Source organism: Leishmania mexicana, chromosome 28 (assembly GCF_000234665.1).
Source record: "Leishmania mexicana MHOM/GT/2001/U1103 complete genome, chromosome 28".
In the NCBI taxonomy this organism is placed as follows: Eukaryota; Euglenozoa; class Kinetoplastea; order Trypanosomatida; family Trypanosomatidae; genus Leishmania; species Leishmania mexicana.
Window position 1 is genome coordinate 305,952 of NC_018332.1, and position 23,759 is coordinate 329,710.

Sequence of the window (23,759 nt, forward strand, 5' to 3'; positions counted from 1 at the left end):
GCCGCGCACTCCAACGGGGAAAGAGAACAAAGAAAAGCACTGCACGGCCCGCTCGCCGCACAAGACGGCAGCGACTGTCAACCTGCGCCCGCGTAATGCCCTCTTCGCACCCCTTTCGGTGAATCAAACTCGCGCCTCCGCTTCCACATCGCAAGTCTCAAAGAGGACCGTCTCCGCTTCCTTTGCCGCTAGGGGCGCAGCTGGCGTTGGCAGTGGCCAACGGGACGGGCGCGGCACCCTCATGGCTACGCGCGACGTCATTCGAAAGACTGAAGCGGCACGATTATCGTCGCCCTTAGCGGAGCCGGCACGAGCAATAGTCGCCTCTCGGCTTTCTTACACGGATCCAAAGACGTTGGCGTCCCGTGACACCGCCACGACTATGTTGGCTGAAGGACCCCTCGACGCGGTGGAGGCGCACATCTTTAGTGAAGCTGTGGTGACGGTGACCTGCGCTGCGTGCCAGCTATCAATCGACGTCTTTGCCCTTCGCCTTGCTGGCACTGAGCTGCCCGAAGTCTGTTACTGCCCTCTCTGTGGGGGCCCGTGCACATGGACGGCGTGCTTTGAGACTGTGTAGAAGCACTCACGCACCCGAGCGAGGACTGACATCCCCATGTCGACCTCAGCGTCATACATCGACAGCCTTGTACAGGACATCCTACCCCCTTCCGGCTCTTGTGTTGGCTTTTTGCTCTGTCCGCAACTCCTAGCGCTTTCTTTTCCTTTTGCATTGGCGTTTCTTCTGCACCTCCTCTGCGGCTTTCGCCACATGACGAGCGGGCCGCACCTTGTCTCGATGCGGCGATGGAGGGGCGGGAGGGCGGCGGTCATGGGCATGCCACACTTCTTCTCCCTTTGCATCTGTGCTCATCCTTGCACCTCCACTCATCTTCCAGCCTCATGCTCTGCGTCGTTTCTTTTTAGCTTCGGTGAGTGTGCTGGTCGGCATGGCGTGCGCAGCAGCGCAGGCGCTGCACTTCTCTCTAGACACTGTTAGACCCCAACGCCTCCCCTCCTACGGACACAAATGCCTATCCACTCGAGGCAAGTCGCACGCCGAAGAGTACATGAAGGTGTGCCAGCGATCATGAGGGGGTGAATCCGTGTGTGTGTGTGGGTGTGTTTAGGGCACAGCTTGTTCTGAGCCTGAGGCATGGCACCTCTTCCCACCCCCATCCACTGTTGGGCTGTCACACGCGCCTGTGTGCGCGTGCGCCTGCGGCACGTCCTGCTCGCCTCTGACAGACTGTCCATCAAACCCTCCTCCCTTCTTTATCGCTCCCTCTTTTTTCTATGCTCTATGCTCCGCGTGATTTGACTGCGCTCATGCCGGCTCTATGCTCACGCACATGCACTTCCTGGTCCAACCAACGCCTCCCATTGCCCCTTCCTTTCCCACCATCGCTGCTGCTGCACTGGTGTCTACCCTGCACCTAGCCATACACCCGGCCTCACAGAGGTGCATGCACGGACCTGAAGAACAGCAAACGAATCCCAAGCACACAACCAGAGTGCAACGGCAGCACCTCCTCCCACCGACCGACCTGCCCATCAACCCGTGCACACACACACGAACAACTCCATGCTTTTGAGCGCGGTGATTGGGCGGCTGTGCGGCCTCGCCAAAGGACTCGCGAGGGCGTACCTTCATGGTGAGACTGTGGATCTGGGCCATGAGATGCTGCTGGCCGACTCCATCTCGGGCGCCGCAGAGGTCTTCATCGGTGCGGCCTCCGCCGATGGCAGTGCATTGTTGATGGACTTTGTCGTTGTGGTTGGTGCGCTAATCATCGTCGTCGCCCTGTCCAGCTGCCTTGTGCGCTTCTTCTGCCTGTGCATCGGCACTGCGATGAAAGCCGGAAACATTGAGAAAATTCGTGCACGCCAGAAGAACCACCAGATCCAGTCAGAGCAGGAGCGGGCAGAGCACAAGCGGCGGAAGAAGAAAGACGAGGAGAAGGCTTTCGTGCCGGCCGAGCGGAATCTGCCGCAGGTTTCGGAGGTGCTGTCGAAGTTTCACCAGGAGCAGGAGAGTGGAGCGGCCAAGAGCGGTGGCAAGGGCAAACAGGGAGCCGCGGGGAGGTCGAAAGAGTCGGCTATCGCAGCACCACGGCAGCAGCAGCTGCTTCAGCAGCCGGAGGCGGAGTTCACCACCACGTCGCGCCGCACGCCGCAGGACACGCGCGCTGCACCCAAGTCCATCCTCCGTGGGTTTCCGGAGGTGGATTTCCTGCTCACCTCTCCCGGGCAGAGCTACCTACTGATCGGGTGTCGCAGCAAGCGCAAGGCGTCCCTTTACCCGCAGAGCGACGCCGCCGCGTTCATGGAACGAGGCAAGGAGCTGCAGGAGAGGCACTTCACGGATGTGAACGCGGTGGTAACCACGTCGGTAGGACTTGAGAAAAAGGCGGAGATCTACTCCGCACAGTTCTCCATGGACGACACGCGCCTAATCGCAGGCGAGCGCTTCACAGACACATTTGTCTGCTTTTCGGTGTCGGGTCGCACCAACGTGAGCCTGACTCAGCTGTGGTCGATGAAGCTGCCGGACCACCGCCTCGTCTCCTCGGTGCCGCGGTGGAGCGTGCTCGGGCAGGACAGCCTTTTGAGCATCGTGGATCAGACGACAGAAGTGGAGGTTATCGCTCGGGGCGCGGCGGGGACGTCGACGACGCACAAGGACAAGTTCAAGGTGGGCAGCGCGCTCGCGTGGGCGGTGTGCGACGATCGCATCGCGCTCGGCGGCTCCTTTTTGCGTGAGCCGCGGCTCTCACGTGTGGTGCAGCGTGCTGGAGGCGGCGGTATCATCCTCGAGCCAGTGGCGGTGTTCCCCAACGCGGAAAAGCTGCGTGTTTCCGCGTTGGCTTTCGTGACCCCCGGCGCCCCCGCGTTCAACACGCGCAGCTACATGATTGTGTTTCTGGAGAACGGCATCGGCACCATCTACGATGTGCAGACTCTCTCAACGCAGAACACGCCGCAGGCGGTGAGTGTTTTTGCCGACACGGACTACGCCAGGCACCGCGTCGATGCGCCACTGGGCATTCTCACGACTGTGCGCGGGCAAGCGTATCATGAGGTGCTGCGCATCGCGCTGCTCCGCGGCCCAAACGTGACGGTGTATGAGCAGTCTGGCAAGGCAGACGGCGGCAACTTCCAGATGGTGCGCGTCGCGGACCTGTACGACGTGCAGGAAGGTGACGCCGTGAAGCACGCCGTGTTTCTGCAGAACGGTCTTGGCCTGGCCACTAGTGGACACGCGGACGGACGCCATGTTCGCATGTTCACTCTACCGTCTCCGGGCAAGACGGCCTAATCATTAAGCGCCGCTAAGGGAACGCGTGAGGAAGACTGCTTCCTCCTCTGTGCGCTGATCACACCCTTGAGGCGCTCTCGCACCACCCTCAAACGTACGTGCACGTGTGTGTGTGTTTGTGTGTGCTGCTGCTGCTGCGGCGGCGGCGGCACATTGTTTCCGGTTCGTATGTCGACCCCCCCCCACGCCCGCAATGCGATGGCACGAACCCTTTTCATCCTCTCACTGTGGGCAGTGGCAACTAGATGCCCTCATGTGTCCGTGATGGCATCCATTTGTCTGCTTCTGTCAGTAGGTTAGTCACGAGGAGTCGCTGATTGCCGTTCTCATTGTTATCAGATGTGCTGTGGCGTGTTTGTTCTTGCAGATGATGGTTTTCTCTTGTTGCTCTCGTATCCACTGTCGCTGCGCTTGTACAGCGACACACCCACAGTGGCGACGAACAATGCAAAGAAAGTGGCAGCGTCCCACCCGTTCGCACATCCTCGAGGGTGGGCGCACCACTGGTGTTGATCTTCTCCGCACATGGCACACATCCCACTCCCCTCCACCGTTCACTGATGAACCCGCTCTTCGGGTTTGTGTGTCGGTTTGTGATGGAGTAAACTCGAACACACACGGACACACAACGAGTGCGCACGCATGCTAGCAGACAGCGGAATCGCATTGCCCTCGCGAATAGGACTTCGGGTTCTTTTTTGTCATGTGTCTTCGAATCAGCGTCCACTGCTCGCTTCACCCTCGACACGCATGCACGTGTGTGCTCTGCGTAGCCCGTTTGGCGAGTCACACTTTCCTCTGCGGCGGTGCGCGAGATGCGCACACACGTGTGTATCCTTTCTTGCGCCTACACTCTACTTGTATGAATCACCGCCACTTCTTCCTCGTTCTCCTCGCTTTGTTGCCCTCACCGTCCATTTCTCTCTCCCTCGCCGAGCTCACGCGCGTTGTCAACGCTGACGCAAGCGCGCGCACACACACACGCACCCTCACCGAAGGAAGAAGGGCGCCATCCCCTCATCCTTCCCTCTACGCCTCTTTCTGTCAGAGAACGTTGGGGCGCATCGGCGTGTGGACACGCCGCACCACCACACGCCTCGAGATTCATTGCGTAGAAGACCTCCGCCATTGCGTCGCACTGTATTCCTCCCTTTTTCGTGTCTGTTTTCGACATGAGCACAAGAAGAGCTCTCACACGCACCCAAGCACACCCACGCACGTCTTGAGACGCGAGCAGACCCTGGACACGCGGGCGCACGCACGCACGGAGATTGCAGAGCACGAAAGCGCAGAGAGCGTGGCGATCTACCGTCGTGTGCTTTTTTTTTAGAGGAGAAGCGCACTCGTGCGTCGAGTTCACTTGTGTGCAATAACTGTTGTCGTTGTACCGGTTTGCGTCACTACACCGTCTGGGACGGAGCCTGTTGTTCGTTGAGTGTCCCTCATCTTCTCTTGGATTTCGTCAACTCACCCGTATCTCTCTGTGAACTCCCATACTTTTACGCAACGGCGTGCACACGCACACGGCTCTGTAGTGAGTGCGCTCAATGAAAGCGAAATTGAACACCGTGCCGCGGAAGGCGCGGAAGAGCATCTCTTTCAACGCGAACCGCAACAAGGTGCGCTTCATACGTGTCCCTCCACGCTCGCAGAACGGCAAGTTCTGGTTTACGGAGACGCAGCGCATTGTAAAGAAGGGGCTTAACTTTGAGGTGGAGCCGGAGATCATGATCGAAGTCAACATCGAGTGTAGGATGCAGATCACAACTTTGGCCCGCAGGCCGGTGTCTCAGTTGGGCAAGGCGCCAGCAACGAACGGCATCGCCGGTGCTGCCGCCTCCTCGTCCGCTGCTTCGGTGGCAAAGCGTAGCTACATTGAGATGGAGGAGACCAACCCACTCTTTCTGCCAGATGCGCGGAAGCGTGATCGGTGGCAGTGCATCGGCTCCGTCGGTGCGGGGGAGATGTCGAAAGTCAGGGTTGTGATGCCGCCTGGCAGCTACCGCATGCGGTGCATTGGTGGGGACGTGGTGCAGATCTTTGCACAGGCCTGGGACATTGAGCGAGAGTTGATTTAGGTGAGCGCTGGTGGTGGTGTCTGTGGTTGCGTTGACTGTCGTGGTTATCGTGGTAGTGGTGTTGGTGGGCAGGAGTGACAGATGGGTTTAACAAGTCTTGTCGAGGCGTCACGTGTGATTGCGTGTCTACGTGAGGCGTCGTTATGTCAAACAACAAAGAAAAACATAAGAAAAGGGCGAAAGAACACACGCGGCAAACGGTGCGTCTGCCCTTGTACGCTCACTGGGAAGAAGAGGAGGGATTGGGGGTAGGGCCTGGAGAGAGCGAGTCCATTGGTGTACCAACATCCGAGGCAAGAGCTCCCTCTCGCCCCTACCCCTTTACCCCCTACCCCCACTCGCCCTTCTTCCTCCTCCCCCACCCCCACACTTGCTCACACACACACACGAAAGGCGCATGAAGGCACCCAAAAAAATAACGAAAACCACACGACAGGGGGAATGGAGAGAAGGGATTGCAAGGCAACACCTGTGCCGTGACACACACACACACACACAATGGGGAGATGTGCAAGCGAGTCAGGAGGGCTTCAAGTGTCAACGGGCGGGCTTATCTCCCGCTGCGGTAGTTTTGAAGTCCCCTGCACTACGGCGCCACGGGCCATGGCGAACTAAAGGGAAGGCTAGTGTGGGTGCTGAGATTGCCCCCCCCTCCCCTCCCCCTCAGAAGTGCATCTCTGGTGGGCTTACCATCAAGCGACTCTGAGGTGCCACATGGAAGCCCACGTGTGGATGTCTCGTTCGGGGTGGGTCGATACAGAGTAACTTCTTCTCGCGTTCGTGAGCGACACTGCCCCCTCCCTCCCATTTCTTTAGCGAGAGCAGACATCCACGTGCCTCACTTTCTCGTCTCCCCTTTCTTTCCTCTCTCGTCTTGCCGCGCTCCTTCTGTGGGCGTGCACCGCCGCTTCATTCGTTGGCACAGCTCAACTGGTTTTCCTCCGTCTCTCTACCGCTCCGGCTTCCTCAACCTCCTGCCCCGCCTCCCCCACCTCTCTACATAGATTGACTCTCCAGCGTCTCCGCCGCCGCTCCGCTTTCGTCTTGACAACGTACTGCTGCAGTGCACTGGTACTGCGTCGTCGTCTCACATTCACGCAGACACACTCTCGCTTGCTTCCTTTATAGTTCTCCACGATTCCATACACACCTCGACCGTGCCCGACCCTCACCAACACCTCTCAGCTCTCCCGCTGCATCTTTCCCTGGACGTTTGGGTGTTGCTGTATTGGTTCCTTCGTGGTGTCGCCACGCACGCATCATACCTCCTCGTTTCGCCTTTGTTTTTTTTGCCGTGCACTCACACTCCCCTCATAGACCAGTTAGCCCTTCCCCTTCATCATTTCACGCACACGCGAAGGCTTCCGTGGACACCGATCCCCCCTCTCCCTATTGCGCAAGGACACAGGCGCGCTTTCCGGTTTGCCCTCCCTTTGCTCTGTCTTCAGCTTGCTAGCAGCACCCACAGCGCAGGATAACACGCGTTGTATGAACGCCGTTGTTCGCACGTGCCGCTTTGCTATACGTGTTTCTTTTCCGCTCTGGTCTGTCGCATGGAAACCATGTCCGATTCGGCACCGATGATCATCAAGCGCAATGGCGAGGCGCAGCCGTACGATGCTTCCAAGATCCGCCGCCGCTTTGAGCGGGTGATGGAGGGTCTCGACCGAGACCATCTCGACGTGGACATGCTGACGGAGAACGTGACGCGCGGCTTGACGGACCAGATCCGCTACGACAAACTGGACGAGCTCGTGGCGCAGACGGCGGCGTACTCGGTCACAAAGCACCCGGACTACGGCCGCATGGGCGGTCGCCTGTGCACGACATCACTGCACAAGCAGACGAATGCGTCGCTGCTGGAGACGTTCCGCCTTCTGCACGACCACGTCACGGTGCAGACAAACCGTCCCGCTCCACTGATCGCCGGCGATGTGTGGGAGGTTATGCAGCAGCACCACAAGGAACTGCAGGGCATGATAGACTACTCCCGCGATTTGAGCTTCGAGTTCTTTGGGTACAAGACGCTGGAGCGCTCGTACCTGCTGCGTATCGAGAGCGGAAGGGGTGAGATGCGAATCGTGGAGCGTCCACAGCAGATGTTCATGCGTGTCGCTCTTGGCATTCACGGCACAGATCTGAAGAATGTGCGTGAGACGTATGACCTCATGTCAAAGGGCTTCTTCACCCACGCCACCCCGACCCTCTTTAACGCCGGCACCCCAAAGCCGCAAATGAGCTCGTGCTTCCTGGTGGCGTCGAAGGAGGACAGCATCGACGGCATCTACGACACGCTCAAGGAGTGTGCCGTGATCAGCAAAGCAGCCGGCGGCATTGGTCTGCACGTGCACAACATCCGCGCTGCTGGCAGCTACATAGCTGGCACCAACGGCACGTCGAACGGGCTCGTGCCAATGCTACGCGTCTTCAACAACACCGCCCGCTACGTGGATCAGGGCGGCGGTAAGCGCAAGGGCGCCTTCGCCGTCTATCTCGAGCCCTGGCACGCCGACATCTTTGGCTTTCTGCTGCTGAAACGCAACACGGGAAAGGATGACCAGCGCGCCCGCGACCTCTTCTACGCGCTGTGGATCCCAGATCTGTTTATGAGGCGTGTGAAAAGCGAGGGAAAGTGGACGCTGATGGATCCAAACACGTGCCCGGGCCTCAGCGATTGCTATGGTGAGGAGTTTGAGCGGCTCTACGAGCGCTACGAGTCCGAGGGCCGCGGCGTCAAGACGATCCAGGCCCAGGAGGTGTGGTTTGCCATCCTCGAGTCGCAGATCGAGACGGGCGGGCCGTTCATCCTCTACAAGGACGCATGCAACAGCAAGTCGAACCAGAAGAATCTCGGCACGATCAAGTGCTCGAACCTATGCACGGAGATTGTCGAGTACACGTCGCCGCAGGAGACGGCGGTGTGCAACCTCGCCTCCATCGCGCTGCCGCGCTTCGTCGACGTTGAGAAGCGCGAGTTCAACCACCAGCTTCTCTACACCGTGACAAAGCAAATCACGCGCAACCTAAACCGCGTTATCGACCGCAACTACTACCCGGTCGAGACGGCGCGCCACAGTAACATGCGCAACCGTCCCATCGGCCTCGGCGTGCAGGGGCTCGCGGACGCCTTCATTCTCATGCGGCTGCCGTTTGTCTCGGCGGAGGCGCAGCGGGTGAACGCAGAGATCTTCGAAACGATTTACTTTGCTGCGGTCGAGTCGTCGATGGAACTGGCGAAGGAGGAGGGCCCGTACGAGACCTTCAAGGGCAGCCCGGCCAGTGAGGGCATTCTGCAGTTCGACATGTGGAAGAACCCGCGGCCCAACAGCGGTCGCTGGGACTGGGCCAGCCTCAAGGAGAAGGTGATGCAGGTGGGCCTGCGCAACTCACTGCTGGTTGCCCCCATGCCAACCGCGTCTACCTCGCAGATTCTCGGCAACAACGAGTGCTTCGAGCCCTTCACCTCAAACATCTACGTCCGCCGTGTGCTGAGCGGCGAGTTCCCTGTTGTGAACAAGTACCTCGTCATGGACCTCATCGCGCGTGGTCTATGGAACGAGTCGATGCGGAACGAGATCATCTCCTACAACGGCTCTATCCTCACTATTAACGGCATCCCGGACGACCTGAGGGAGCTTTACCGGACCGTGTGGGAGATTCCGCAGCGCAAGCTGATAGACATGGCACGCGACCGCGGCCAGTACATTGACCAGTCGCAGTCGTTGAACCTCTTCCTCCAGAGCCCCACCTCCGGCCAGATCACGTCCATGCTCTTCTATTGCTGGGAGGCTGGACTGAAGACAGGCCTCTACTACCTGCGCACCAAGGCCGCGGCGGACGCGATCAAGTTCACCGTGGACGCGAAGCGAATGAAGGAGATCCAGGAGCGAGAGAACTCGCAGCAGACCATGTCCTCGCGCCGCGCTTCGCAGCCCGAGGAGTGCCTGAACTGCGGATCCTAAGTAGATGACGCGGCGATACCCAATAGCCCTCCAGCCTCAAAGGTCAGAAAGGCGACTTTGGCCTGCATTGACCGCCTCTCTCTTGGCCACAGCGCGATCCCGTGCGCTGTCCCTCTTCTCTCCCGAGGTGCTCTACCATAGACCTACGTTTTAAATTTTATGGCTTGCTTTTGAGTTTCTCGTGATATCAACGACCCCCCCCCATTCTAGCGTCGGCGTCCGTGTGTGCCGCAGCATGTGCGTGGGTGCGCAACCCCCTCCTCATTCATCTCCTGTCACCTCTCCGCCTTGTTTGCTCAGCCCTGTGCGCGAGTTTTTGAGAAGGGCCAGCAAGCAGCCACACCGTAAATATATATGAGCTAAACAAAAACGCCTTGCAGAATGCCATTCCCGAAAATGTGTGAAGAGAAAAGGGGCGGGGGTGGGGGGGGGACTGGTGGAGCAGCAAGCAAGCGTGTGCCTCCACATCCGTGCTTCTCTCTCACATCCATACACACACACACGTCTCCTCCCTTCTGTACTCGCCCACACCCTCCCCCTCCCCTTCCCCCGCGGTGCTGCGGAGTGCGTGGATGACGCGTGCTCTTATCGTGTGCGCGTGGACTTGTTTTTTTTTGCCCCCCCCCCCTCGGACTTTCCTCCCTCCCCCTTCCCCTCTTGGGCTTTTTTTTCTGTGATGCGTTGCACCGCAGAGATGCGTGCACGTGCACCGTCGCAGATCGTTTTTTTTTTTGCCGACTGTGTACGTGTATGTGTGCGTGTCGACATCACCGTCATTGGAGGATAGACACGGCACTCGCATCGCACCCTCTGCTGCCACCAATCCCCCTTCCCCTCCGCCTCGTTCTCTCTCTCGCTTGTGGATGAGGCAGTGGGGCAGGGCAGGGCGGTGCGGCCATCGTGTACGATGAACCCGAGACGTGTCGTTTTTACACGAAAACTCAGAGTGCAATGAGAGAGCGATAAAGGACAAGAATGGAAATCTTGACAGATAAAAAGAGCAGCCACACACACACACACACACACGCAAAAGGAAACACGCAAAGTCGGATGGGCGCACACATGCATGATGCCCGCGTCCACGTGTATGCGTGAGACCGTGTGGTTCAACATGCTTAGCCTGGAGAGGGAGCGGGGAAGCTACTGCCTCTTCTGATGTTTGGAGCGACGCTGGTTCCGCCACTTGGCCACCTGCACCAATGGGCACTCCCCGTCGCTATTCCCCTCCTCCCTATGCCGATGTTGGCGACTGACCATGGATTGGGGCCCACGTGCATGTGCGTGTGCATGCGAGGTCAATGGTTACAGTCTCTTGATGGTAATCCCACCGCAGCAAGACATGGCTTTCGTGGAGCGAACGGCGGCATTTGCAGGGCACGGCAGAGGTGAGTACAGTATGGTCGGCGGCAAGACATGCTGACGCGGCGACTGCCCTCCTCCCTCCTCCCTTTGTTTTCTGTGTGGCGTGCACGCTGTCGTGGTTGTTTTCTTGCTTGTCCTCCATCCCCATTGTCCTCTTCGCTCTGCTCCCTCTGTTGTCCCCCTCTTTGTTATTCGATGCGTCTTGTCCCTTGGGCGCCACTCTGACCCGCAGCGAAATGAAGCGCTGCCCATCACACACACACACACACACACCGTCATATTCGGAGAGGGACCGCCGTGGTGAGCTCACCTCAGAACGACGACGAGCCGTTGTGCAGTGGCGCTGCTTCCTCCTCTTCCGTCCTCATCTCACCATCTAGACGCAGGTGATCGCGGCGCCCATTGTTTCCAGCCTCCTCTGCTCTTTCCGTTACTTTTCTCAGATGATCTTGGCTCATTCATCGAAGCTGGCGCTGCTGCTACCCTTTCCCCTTTTTCGTTTTGCCCCCCCCCCCCCTCGCGGGATCCCACTGCTTTCCTTCGCTGTGGTGTGTGTATGTATGTGAGCCTGCTCGCTTTTTTTCTTGGTTACTTTCAGTGTTGTAGGTGTCCATCACGCGGTGATCATGAGGCGTCGCTCGCACTCCAAGTTCGCCGAGGCTTCGGCCGGGGTGCCTCACACAAAGACCGTTGCTCAGCTTCGGACGGAGGTCGATCTGCTTGAGAACGCTATCAAGGATCGCAAACTCTTGTTCCTGGACCTGTGCGAGCAGTGGGGTGCGTCGGCGACCGCGGACGAAGAAGCTACTCAGGTGCCGCCCCCTGAAGATCCCGTAGCAGAGGCGCGCCGACTCGACACCCGCAACGCCTTCCTGCGCGATGAGCTTAAGGTTTTGGACGCGATAGAGAAGCAGTACGCCAATGACCCGCGCGTACGTGACAAGCGCAACGAAGTGCGACTGGTGCAGATGCAGATTGCCCAGGTAGAGCGCGAGATCGACACGCTGCAGAAGGTGAAAAAGTGGCGCGACGAGGGTCTGCGCGCGATCGGGCGCACAGAGGAGCAGACTCGACGCATGCGTGGGCAACAGCACGAGATGAACGCGCAGCTGAAGGAAGAGGTGCGGCAGGGAATGGAGGAGCTGCGGGAACTAGAAAAGGTGGACATGGAGGTGCATACGCGGCTCGCAAGGCTGCAAGATCAGGTAAAGCTGTCCGTGACAGAGGCTGATGTGCAACAGCTGCGACAAATGCTGGAGGCGCAGAAGGCGGAAATAGAAGATCTTTCCGGCAAGGAGGCGGCGTGGCGGAAGCAGCGCGCATCGGTGCGCGAAGAGGACTACCGCACAGTTTCGAAGTACAACAGCGAGTGCGCGACGCTCGCCGAGGAAGAGGAGCGCCTCCAAGCGCTGCTGCGTCAAAAAGGATTAGAGCTGAAGCGAAGCTATTATCTGTTAAAGCGCTATGGCTCTGTGTCTCCTGCGCCAATGAGCGACAGAGGTGGTGATGGAGTGGGGGACTTGCTGCCCTCACCCTAGGCTCGTCGATGTGCGAAGGCAGGCACCGTCAACCGTTGTCCGGGTTGACTCTCCGGTGATACTGTGCATTGTGACCTCCCCCCTCCCCACCCACCTACCGCCTTGGCTCTGCGTAGGAGTGCGTTTTCCTCTCCCCTTGTTTCCTTCGTTTTTCTTTCGTTGGCCGTGGGGCTACACAAACACTGCAGGTGTCGCCGCCGCTCTTTGTCTGACTATTTATGTGTATGTGTGTTGCGCATGTTGTGGTGCCCGCTCTCCGCTTGGAATCCGTCTTGCTCACCAGAGCATCTGGAACGCGTTGCAAAACGAAAAGAAGAAGGCGCGACCGCGTGGGCCTGTGTGGCCAGCGGCTTCTCCTCCCCTTCATTGTCTCGGGTTGTCGAGAGAGAGGGCGCAGATGTGTATCCAAACCGCGATGGCGCACACGCCCTTGCTGTCTGTCTGCATCTCTCTGCATAATGTCTCGTGGTGGGCAGGCCGCTGCAGGCTCGGGTCTCGGCACTCGAGCGGCCGCTAAAAGGGCCAACGCCTAGCGTCCACACGCCGCTAGTACACCCTGCGTGTTCTTCGGCGAACTCATATGCGCATGACTGCACTCGTCTCCACTGGGCTCTGCTTTCTTCTCCTCTCCTTCTCTACGTTCATCTTCCTCTCACCCTTTTGCCCGACAAACCCACCACATCCGCTGGCGGGCGGGGCTGGTTTCGAATCGGCGGCTTGCGCCTGCATGGGTGTGCCATCCTATTCGTCCTCTCTTCTTTTTTTTTTCGCTCGTTACATGGACGTCCCATTCTTCGTTGGTGCCCCGCCTGCACATGCACATACACGCCTTTCCTTTTCCCCGTATAGGAGATTTTGATCGCGTAATCACCGAACTTCCAACGCCATCATCGGGTGAAGCAGTGCGTGCGGTATACGCATATAGACGCGGAGGAGGCCTCCCTTTGGTAGGCGTGAGCGTGCGTGTTGTGTGCGTGCGCCGTCTTCTCGACCTCTTTCTCTCTCACCTCTTCCTTCCTGCGTCTCTCCTCTTTCCCTCTTGTAGTCTAGCCTCCTCCCCTCCCCTCTCCTTCATTGCCCCTCTGCTGGCTTTCATCTTTCGCTTGTATTTTCCTCGCTGTCTGTTTTTTTTTTTTCACTTGGGTGCACCGTTTCCCTCCCTCCCCGTCCGCCTGTGCCGACTGGACATCATCACGAGCTTCTTTCTCGCATCGCTTTTTTTTCGTTTTCCCGGCTTGTTTGCGTACGTGTGTGTGTGTGTGTGTGTGTGTGTGTGTAGCTCTCTCTCTCTGCGCTCCAACGAGCGATCTTCACCGGCCCCCCTCCCTTGCCCTCTCTCTGTCTCTTCCCGCCGCGACACTGTCTTCCCCCATCCATCCCTCAAGACATACACATACACGCTGTGCATGTGCCGCTCTGCGTTCACCTATACACACAGGCTGTTTCCTCTCTCTCGTTGCCGCACTCCCGATAAGCGCGCGCGCAGAGGCTAATTTTTTTTTTCGTTGCTCATCGACCCCCTCCCTTCCTAAAACGACGACAACGGCATAAAGAAAAGAAAAGGGCACTCTTTCGTCTTGTCCACCGGCGCACACGCGCTTCTCTCTCTCCTCTTCTCTCCCGCTGCAAACACACACCCATACACATACGAAGAGGCGCATCCACACACACACACACACACACCGGAGTCGCTCACTCGCTCTCTGTTCTCCTTTTGTTGTCTTTATTTCGCGCCCCTCGTGAGGACCCCGCCTCGCTTGGTTGCGTGTGTACGTGTGGACGTCTTTCTCTCTCCCTTTCTTATGTGCCTCTTGATCCACACCTGACACGTCTAACTGAACCTCTGGCCGCCCCCTCTCCCTCCCCCTCCCTCTGTAGCTCTCCCCCGCTTAGACGCACGCCCGGAGAGCACATCCACTTTCTCTCCGTCCCACTCTCTCGCGCTTGTCGTCGCTGCTCTTCCACGGAGTTGCGTGTGCCCGTCGGCGTGTCTTTCGCTTGGAAAGCGAAAAAAAAACGTTTTTTTTGTCTGCGCGTACGCCAGTGTGAGCGCGTCTCGCATGTGTGCCTTTCCCCTTCCCCTTCGTGTCTTTTGTTTTGATGATGCCTTGGCCAAACGGGGAGGGGGCGGAAGGCCGCGGAACCGTCGGCGGCACACACTCCGGTGGCCATGAGGACAGAGTATGTGTAGCATCGGAAAGCCCCGCCCGATACCGGGGTACGAGGTCGAGCAGCAACAACAGGTTCAGCCTTGTCGCCGCCACGCCGGATGTAAATATCAGCGACTACCAACCGCTGGAGGTCCCACGGACCACGACAGTGCGCCATGTGACGATGAGCAACGGCAGCGGTCTGCCATTGCAGCGGACCTCTGCGTCGGAATTTTCAAGCCTCGCCGGCATCAGAAGCCTGCGCAGTGGCGCCAACACCTCGGCCGCCTCCGAAGACCTGCCGCTGCCCGTGCTGACAGTGCTACCCTTCTCCTCCGCCTCGAGCGTTACCAAGTCAGCCGGTAGTACCCGCGTTGGTGTGGAGAGCGGCACCGGCGGGTCTGGTGCCGCCACCACGGGTGCTGCAGCGACGACCACAAGCATCGGCCCGGGTACCTCGTCCGCTGGTCGCTCAATGACGCTACTGGAGCGTCGAAACAATCGCGAGCGCAGCGCTCTGAGCCTCTCATGTCTGTCAGGGCTGAATGTAGAGAAGCTTCAGGAGAGTATGCGGGAAACTAGTCTCGTACTGAATTCTCAAGAAACACCAGTGCCTGTGTCGCAGGGATGGTCGAAGACTGTCGCCTCGGCGGCGCTGCTGAGTGATTACGCCATGCCATCTGTGCACGCGTCGCCGTCGGGCGCGCGAGACGTGCCCCACTCCATGGCCGCGCACTCGGCGCGGCAGGCCACCGCCAAGTTTCAGGGTCAGGCGCCGCGACCCCCCAGCAGCGGCGAAGACGGCAGCGGGGCCCGCCGCAGTCATCCCATTTCCACCTCGGATTCCAGAACGATCGACACGATACCTGGAGCGCTAAAGGTAATCGGGTACAACATCCTGGCGAGTCGGCTAGCGTCTACCGACTTGTACCCCGCCTGCCCACCGTCGGTGCTGAGTGAAGAGTACCGACTAGAGCTCATCAAGGAAGAACTCCGATGTGTTGACCCCGACATATTGCTCTTGGAGGAGATCAGCGTGGCGGTGCACGAGCGCACTCTCGGGCCTTACTTGAGAACGGCGTTCGGGATGGAGGGGCATCATGTGGTCATCACGGATCGAAATGGAACTCCTCGCTGCGCTCCGCTGACGCAACAGTCCAAGACGGCAGCCGCGTTCTCGCCTGCTCTTGCGATCCCTTTTGGAATCCCCTGCAGCGCTGAGAAGAGGCCGAACTCGGTGAGCATGACGGCTGCATTAGCCGGAGCGGCGGCGTGCAATGGTGACGCTTCCGCTCGGTCCGGCGCGGCCGGAGGTGCCGCGAACAGCTCCGGCGACGTTGAAAAGAGGAGCAACTCGCCCCATCTGCCTCAGCTCACCGAAACGAGCTGGAGCCGCCGCTCCAGTCGGCGCAGCAGTGGCGCTGTCGCGTCTCGATTTCCCGAGGTCACGTGCGGCACCCCGGCCATTTGGCAGAAACGTGGCGAGGCGTCTCTCTCCCAGCACTCACAGCCGTTCAGCATGCCGCCACAGGAGATGTCGTGCTCCTCGCTCGAGGACCCACACGTCAAGCCCAAAGCAACGATGGATGAGGAATCGATGCAGCGAAGTTACAGCGCAGTGGAGCTCACCCAAGGTGCTACAGCGCGGGTGAAGCGGCAGACGGTGGGGTCTGGAGCGCCGCCGGCAGTACTTCGCGCGGAGAAGACCGCGGAGGAGGCCCTCGGCCACCGGCGAGTGGAAATGGATGGGGTGAGCATCTTTTACAAGGCGGCACGGTTCCGTGAGCTAGAGGTGATGCCGGTGCTCTTCAACCGTCTCGCCGCCGCGGAGAAGCGACTCACCCACTACGAGCACAAGAAGCTTCAGGTGGACTCGCACAATGTGGCCCTCGTTGTGGTGCTGCAGGATATGCAGGTGATCGGGGCATCTCGCATATACGTGGTGGCTGCTGTGCATCTCATCTGGCAGCGCATCAACGCGCAGCTGTGGCAGGCGCATCAGCTCCTCCGCGTCATGGAGGGACTGAAGCACAAGTACTCCAAGGGCTACGTGGACCTCGTGTACCCAAGTGGCCGAGGCTCCATCGCGTGCGACAGCGCAGTCACCCAGCCGCCGAGCATCATCGACACCCCGCTGATGCGAGAGGGAACGCGGCGGCACGTGCAAGACGACGTCGCACCTCAGCCATCGCTACTAACGCCGCTACCGCTGCAACAGCCGCGCGCGCTGTCTGCGCGGTGCCAAAGCATAGTACCCAGCCGCGCAACTACTGAAGCCTCCGACCTGGCTGGAGACAGCGACGGTAGCAGGCTCTTCAACGTCACTGCCACCGATCGCATGCGCTGTAGGTACGCGAGCGTGTGCTCTGGCGTTGCCTCATCGCCTACATCGTCCGTCACATGCATTATCGGCGGCGACTTTAATTCCGAGCGCAGCGGGCCGGTCATGGAGTACTTGCGCACCGGCAGGGTGCCTGGGGGAGCGGAGGTGATGAAATACTGGCGAGCACTCAAGTCGGAGTCGCCGGCGCCGCTCGACCACACGGATGAGCGCGGCACTGGTCGGGCGACTGGCAGGGATGCGGTGAATGCGCTGCGCCACACGTCTCCAACCCCGCCAAAGGTGCCGCCACCAACACTGTGTGGTGTGCTGAGCGCCGCGAGGCAGGAGATGATCAGGATCTCCCCGCGCAACTCTATGCACTCCTCCTTATGTTCTATGGGCTCGCCACCGTCGGCGCTGCCGCGCCGCGCGACCAAGTCTCCGCCCTGCGACTCCGTGAGCGACGCTGCTAGTCGTGCTGCGAGCGGTACTGAGGCAGGTGACAGCCTCTGCCTCCATCAGCCATACACCCCACTCAGCAAGCGGCCATTCAATCTCTACCCTGGCCGCGTCCCGGACGGCGTGCTGTCCTCGCACGATAGGGCAGACAATCCGCTGCGGTGCCGGCAAAAGTTGGCGGAGGATACCATGGTCGCCGCTTCAACGTCCCCGCGAAGGTCTTTCCCGACACGGAGTCCACAGGCCGCCGAGAATGGCCTCCGCTTCAACCGAGGAAGCACCTTCCCGACTGTCTTGTCAACGTCGAGTAGCCTCATCGACACGGCGAGCTCTGGCTGTGATGATGGCCGTGGTGGTGACAGCAACCTAGCAGCGGTGGCCGCGTCGTCATCGCAGTATGTGCCGTGTTCTGCGTCGTCGAGCCCCGCTGGCTGTTGCAGTCCGGATGCTGAGCTGCCACTGCTGCGACACTCAATGTCGACGAACAGGGCTTTCACTGTAGATGCCGCTTCCCCAGCCTCCGCACCGCAGACCTCGCCGTCGTCTGCGCGGCAGAACGGAGACTCCGCCCCCATCCTCGAAAACCACCGCGTGTACACACGACGACGCACCTTACCGGACATGAACAACATCGAGAGTGGTACGCTGGAACAGTCCTGTAGCCGCAGTGCCAGCGAGTGCGGAAGCGTGCTGAGCACTGCGTTTCCCACGAGCTGCACGATGCGACTCGCCGTGCACACTCGTCACGACACACTCAGCGTGGAGTTGGGCGAGCCTGACTGGGAAGACGAGGAAAGCCGTGGACGGACCCCCACACTGGGCGATGCAACCAACGGTGCATCTTCGGCGCAGCCGAGCTCCTCTCATAATCACAAGGAAGGGTTGGGTGGTGCAAACGGGGTCGTTGAGAAAGGAGAGGTGAACGCGAAGCGGCGGCATCGCATCCACGTGGTGACAAACTCCGCAGATGCGAACTGCGTCGGCAGTGGTAGCAATTCCTTAGCGGCCTTGAACTACGGACCGGTGTTGGGTGACCACCGGTTATCCTTGCACGGCGACCCGGCGACGTCGGCGTCTCCGCGCGCACGTCCGAAGCGGCGGTCCGCCGTCGTGGCATCCGGGGACGAGGCACCAAGCCTTCTTTCACCACAAGCCGCGGACCATTTCTCTTCCCAGACCTCGCCGCAGTCGCCGTCAGCGGTAGACTACGAGTTCACGTGCTCGAACGTGTCTACGTCACCATCGGCGTCCCCCTTCTGCCTGCCTACGCTAATCGCCAAGAGCGACTACACCCCGTCCAGCCCGCCAGTGCTGCTCATTGACGACGTCGTGCACAAGATCCGCTTGAGTGACGCCTATGCTCCGTATTGCTACCGCCATCCTTCCTATGTGTCGGCGGTGAACCCGTCCACGAACATGGAGGGTAAGGTGCTCGACCACATATTATACGAGGATGAGCATGTTGTGTGCGGCGGGGTGCTGCGGCTCGGCGAGCGACAGGAGCTTCCGAATGCCCGGGTGCCAAGCGATCACTATATGATCGGGAGCGTGCTGGTCCCGATCCAGGAATTGCACCGGGCTTGAGGCGTGGCTGGCGGTTTGTGCTTGGGGGGAGGGAGAGATGGTGGAGCGCGCAAACGGAGAAAAGGTGCAAAGGTAGGTGTATCGATGTGCGTGCGCAGCGCGAGGCACACAAAGCACCTCTTTTTCTTTTGCTGTTTCGCTGACTGTTGTCCGTTTCTCGCACATCCACGCTCACTCCAATTCGATGGATCCCTTGGGCGTTCTCGGAGATGTTATACACGCACTGGTGGACATACACCCACGCGCACAAGCAGACAGGCGCATCGTCGCCGACAAGTCCGCTGGCATTCTCTCCACCCCACCCCTATGCACCACCGATGTACACAACGGGTTCACTGCATGCACGGCGACACACACACACACACGCTCGCATAAGATATGTAAACACTCAAGCCATCAGATCTGAAGGAGATGCGCATAAAAGAAAAGTGAAGAGAGGCATCTCAGTCTCTCTATTGTTTGTTATTTTCCTTGCCCGCGTGTGCAGAGTGTGTTGATGGTGGGTACGGAGCAGCGAGGAGATAGACCTCGTTGAGGTGGAAAGTTCGTGTGTGTGTGTGGGGGGTGGTCGAGTGAGCGGGGGGGGACGTATTTCACTTGGATCTGATGTGCTCCTTACCGCCGGTTTACGTCTGTTAGTTTCGATTCCATGTAACGCTTTGGAAATCTCTTTTTTTGGTTTTGACTCTGCTTGTCTTCTCCCTCTTCCCCTCGCCTTCTCCCTCTCCGCTCCCCACACTCCCACCCTCCTCCACGAAACTCATACTTGCGCGCGTTCACCTCTCTCTGTCTCTCTCCGTGCCTGTGTCTGTGTGTGTGTGCGCGCGTATGCGTCTGTGCTCTTCTGCTTCTCGTCCATGGACGCTGTCTCTCTATCTTTTCCTCCGTTGTGTGTTTCATGTTTGGCCTCTTACTGAGTGTACACGCTCTCTCTGGCTCTCGTCCTCCTGTCGTTTTATGTATGTGTGCGTGTATGTCGATGTGTATGTGCGACCAAATTGACTTGGGTTTCACCTTCAGCCTCGGTGTCTCCCGCCTCCTCTTCTTCGGATTTTATCTCTCTGTAATCGCCATTTTCACGGTGGTGGGGGATACGCGGCTGTGGTTGTGTATACCGCTACTGTTGTGGGACAAGTCCCCCCCCCACTCTCTCTGTGTGCAACATGTACTACTACTCTTTTGCGTCGCTCTATCCCTTTTTTTCTTGTAGGTTATTAAGTGGTTGATGTGGTCTTCTCCGCCCCCCTCCCCCGCCCTGTGCGCGAGCTCTGCACTGGTCTCTCTCTTTGTGTGTCTTGTGCTCTTATGAGCGACTGTGCTCGGAGGAAGGGGGAGACGTGTCGATGGGTCACCGTCGGTACCCGTCTTATTGATCTGGGAGGGAGGGCAAAGGTAATGAGAGGGGCGATATGAACCTCCCATCTCTCGGCTTGTCGTCGGCGTCGTCCTCCACTTCCGTGGCCGTCATCCTTCTGCCACCCTCCCGGGGCTCCTCGCCTCTCTGGTTGTTCACCGCCTCCTCATCGCTTTTCTTTTTCAACGCTGTCGCACTTGTTGCGTGTAACTTCAGTGTTGTCCTCGCGTTTCCCATAGAGGCGATACGTGAAGGTAAGAGAGCAGCACACACCCCTCCCCCTCTCCCATGCGTGTGCTGTGCGCAGCGCAAGAGGGACGGCGAACGAAGAAAAAAAGCCGCTGATAGGGAAGATGGATGATGGTGGTGGTTCTATGTAGTGTTTTGCTGTCTTGCTACAGCTGCTCACTTCCATGGTGCCGCTCCTCCTCATATTCCTGCTCATCATCTCTCCCTTTTCCTTTTCTTTTAATGTCCCGTGAGTCGTGCGTTACTGCTGTTGCCGGCTGAGGCGTAATGATGTCTGCGCGTGTCTTCGTCCCCCTCCTCCTCACTCTTCTCTTCCCCTGTCGTGTGCGGTGCTCTCTGGAGGCCTCTGTCGGAGTCGCGGCCTCGCCCCCTCCTCATCCTCCCCCCTCCCCTCTTTTTTTCTTAAGGCGAAATTTTCTCCTGTACTGCCTTGTTTCTTGGTTCTTCCCCGCCATCCGGACTTCCCTCATGTACATGGTTTATTCTACTCTATCCCTCTCGTTTTGCCTCCTCGTGCTACACGAATGGACGTCTCTCTCCGCTTCACGATGTCCGAACACGCACGCTTCAACGCATACACATTTTTAGAAGGCAAACAAAACGAAACGAAAAAAAAGAAAACAGGGCAAAATGTGTCTGAGGCGTGCGCGCACATGGGAAGATGCCCCAGCAGCAGCACGCGCTCGATAAAGTCCCTGTCGTGCGCGTGTGTGTGTGTGCTGCTCTTCATTCAGACACGCACCCGAGTACCTACATCCGTTACTCGGGTGCTCGCGTTGCAGCTCCAGGGTTGCACGCTTTTCGGCTTCTTTTTGGTTTGAATTTTCGTCCCCCCTCCTCCACCACCTCCCTCCCTCCCACTGTGCCTTTACCTGCTCCCCACCAGACGGACCGATGAAGGTGCCGCGCCACCCTCGCCCCATGTTTCTCTCTTCTCGTCCCTCGTGTCTCACCTCGTCTCTCCCCCCTTCTCTCGCTCATTCGTCTGTGCTGCTGGTAGTGGCTTTTTTATTTTTCGACCACCCCCAATACGGGGGACAACAGAAGTGGAGAAAAAACCGTTGCTTCATACTTTGGGGTTGCTCATGCAGGACCTGCGTACTTCTATCACAGCAAGATGCAAAGTTTGCTTGTGCCTGCGTCTATGTTGCCCTTGTGTCGCACTCACTGCCTCTCTCACACACATTTCACGTATGCGTGCGTGCTGTGATGACCCTGTCACCTTGACACGCGACTCACAACACCGAGCTCAGTGAAGGAAAACGATGCTTTTCTTTTCAAATGGCCCCTCCCGGCACGATGGATGCCGCTGCGGGCTTCCGCGACAAGAATAATCCGCCTAATTTTACGGATGACCGCAAGCATGCACTGAACATCGCCGTTGACCATGGCAATGCACCCAGCGACAAGAGCGTCGATTGGCGACTACTGGCTCTCCGAGGCCCTCTTCAAGTGCAAGAAGGTTCTCTGGGATGACTGGCTCGCCAGTAGTCACAGTGACGTTTTTCTTTTTGTGTGTATGGGGGGTTGCAAGGACTCCATAAATTTCGTAAAGTGCATGGCTTGCTCGTGAAAGCGCTGGGCATGGATGGTGCGGGAAAGATTACGCCGAGAGACTCCCGGCTCATGTAAGACAGCTGGGCTTACCCCTGCTCTTACCCGAAAGCATAGCATGCCCAACAAGTGGCTACCATTTATCGGACAATGCAGTTGCCGTTTCGTGGTGGGTCTCGGCGCAGGGGCCCTGGTGCGCAATGCTTACAAGCACAAGTGCTGGATTACCGGCACCAGTTTCACCATCTACATGGGTGTGCGGTATCTGGTGCAGCAGAACTTTTTTAATCAGAAAGTTGAGTGAGGACACCTTCCGCGATGCAGCGTGTCAGTTGGCGGACGTGAGCAGGACCGGATGAGGTCGACAAGGAGGGCGTCAGCGCCCTCGTGTAAAAAAAAAGAAAGAGATGCATGCGCTTCATCGAGACGAAGCTGTGCCCCGGAGGACTAGCGCCGGGGAAGACGGGGGGGGGACTGCCGGCTCGACCTCATTTGCGCTGGGCTTCGCGCGCGGCATTTGTGTGACTGAGGGTACTGCATCCGTAGCCGCCCGACCTTCCGTTGCTGTGCTAGTTGGGCGGGCGGTCACCTCTTTGTCTTCACAGTTCCCCCCCCCATCTCTTATCGTTTTATTGGTGCGTTTCCCCTTTTTTCGTGTTGTTTTTCCCCACTCCGCATCCCTCGTGCCTCATCAGCGAAGACGCTGACTTGTTGTTGTGGTGTTCCATTTCGTTGCTGTTGCCCGCGGACACCTGCCGGCACCCCGGCAGGGCCTCTCCCTCTCCCCACGGGCTTCCCGCTCACGTGCCCACATGTAAGGGCGCGGGGGAAAGGGGAGGGGGAATGGCGAAGTCGGTGACTGGGGTAGCTACGGGGCCCGTCAGCGCGATGAGTCTTACTAGGCGCGCCGCCTAGCTCGCAGATCAGCGGAGGACCTGCGTGACCAAGGCATCTAAAGAACTCACACGATGAGGTAAGCGTCAATGCAGCGGCGGCACCTGAAGCTTTCGGTCCTGCCTTCGATCTTTGCTTGCCCCTGTGTGTGTGTTTTGTTTGTTTTTCACGGCGCACCTCACTCGGCCCCCTCCCCACCAGCTCCTTTCGTCTTTGGTCTCGTTCGTCGCACCCTCTGCTCCGCTGTCAAGCAACTCCAATGTCATGCGGTGCCGTGTGATGGGAGTTGGAGGACAGCGCACCCCACAGCGTCCCCATTCGGTTTGTGTCAAAGATGTAAAGCCATGCAGGACAGGAGAGTGGGCGTTACCTGCTTCTCACTCGTTAGGGGCGCCGCTTTTCGCCGCGGTATTGTTCCCGTCCTTTGCCGTTGTTCAACTTTGTTCTTCGTTACACTTCCTCCACCCCCCTTCCCCCGCCTGCGGAACGGCGACGTGGACGCAGTGTACCCCCCTTGCCAAGGACTACCGGATATTTTCTCGGCCGCGCGCTCCTCTACCCATATCAAATCTACCGCCTCTGATGTAGTCTAATAACCCCCCTGCCCCCTCGATTCGTTTTTTATTATTTCCTACGCGCTCTGTCCTTTGCTTGCTTGCTTTAGTATTTTTCTTTTCCTTTGGCTGCTTCTCTGTGCTTCCGCCTCGCTAATCCGCTCGCTCAAGTGTGCCTGTGTGTCTGTGGCTGTGAATGCGTGATGGCGTGTGCACGTGCACGTGTATTGGGAACGTGAGAGGGGTGGTCCAATGCAACTCACGCGACGGTCGCGATTCGCTGCAGCGGCAAGGACAGCCGCATGCGTACGCTCATCCCCCCCCCCCCCCACTGAAGGACGGTAAGGCAAACGGACAGACAGACAACACCGCAGCAGCG

The 23,759-nt window shown here is 58.7% G+C and overlaps 6 protein-coding genes across 6 annotated transcripts in view; all 6 read left to right on the forward strand.

Annotated features, from left to right (window-relative positions):
- The window catches only part of LMXM_28_0860 (hypothetical protein), a gene marked incomplete at both ends in the record, with an annotated part of 1,455 nt that extends 875 nt beyond the window's left edge, over positions 1-580 (forward strand). The window contains one exon of the mRNA XM_003876875.1: positions 1-580. This exon is cut by the window's left edge and continues 875 nt beyond it. Coding sequence (XP_003876924.1) covers positions 1-580 — 580 coding nt within the window.
- Positions 581-1,585: 1,005 nt separating this feature from the next.
- Positions 1,586-3,319, forward strand: LMXM_28_0870 (conserved hypothetical protein; the record flags this gene model as incomplete). The annotated part of the gene is made up of 1 exon (XM_003876876.1): positions 1,586-3,319. The coding sequence occupies one exon, from the start codon at positions 1,586-1,588 to the stop codon at positions 3,317-3,319; it is 1,734 nt and encodes a 577-aa protein (XP_003876925.1).
- Positions 3,320-4,866: 1,547 nt separating this feature from the next.
- LMXM_28_0880 (conserved hypothetical protein) lies at positions 4,867-5,397 on the forward strand (the record flags this gene model as incomplete). Its single annotated transcript, XM_003876877.1, has 1 exon — positions 4,867-5,397. The coding sequence occupies one exon, from the start codon at positions 4,867-4,869 to the stop codon at positions 5,395-5,397; it is 531 nt and encodes a 176-aa protein (XP_003876926.1).
- Positions 5,398-6,959: 1,562 nt separating this feature from the next.
- LMXM_28_0890 (ribonucleoside-diphosphate reductase large chain,putative) lies at positions 6,960-9,359 on the forward strand (the record flags this gene model as incomplete). Its single annotated transcript, XM_003876878.1, has 1 exon — positions 6,960-9,359. One exon carries the CDS (start codon positions 6,960-6,962, stop codon positions 9,357-9,359), a length of 2,400 nt encoding a protein of 799 aa, XP_003876927.1.
- Positions 9,360-11,347: 1,988 nt separating this feature from the next.
- Positions 11,348-12,259, forward strand: LMXM_28_0900 (conserved hypothetical protein; the record flags this gene model as incomplete). Its single annotated transcript, XM_003876879.1, has 1 exon — positions 11,348-12,259. The coding sequence occupies one exon, from the start codon at positions 11,348-11,350 to the stop codon at positions 12,257-12,259; it is 912 nt and encodes a 303-aa protein (XP_003876928.1).
- Positions 12,260-14,359: 2,100 nt separating this feature from the next.
- Positions 14,360-18,775, forward strand: LMXM_28_0910 (endonuclease/exonuclease/phosphatase-like protein; the record flags this gene model as incomplete). The annotated part of the gene is made up of 1 exon (XM_003876880.1): positions 14,360-18,775. The coding sequence occupies one exon, from the start codon at positions 14,360-14,362 to the stop codon at positions 18,773-18,775; it is 4,416 nt and encodes a 1,471-aa protein (XP_003876929.1).
- Positions 18,776-23,759: the final 4,984 nt, after the last annotated feature.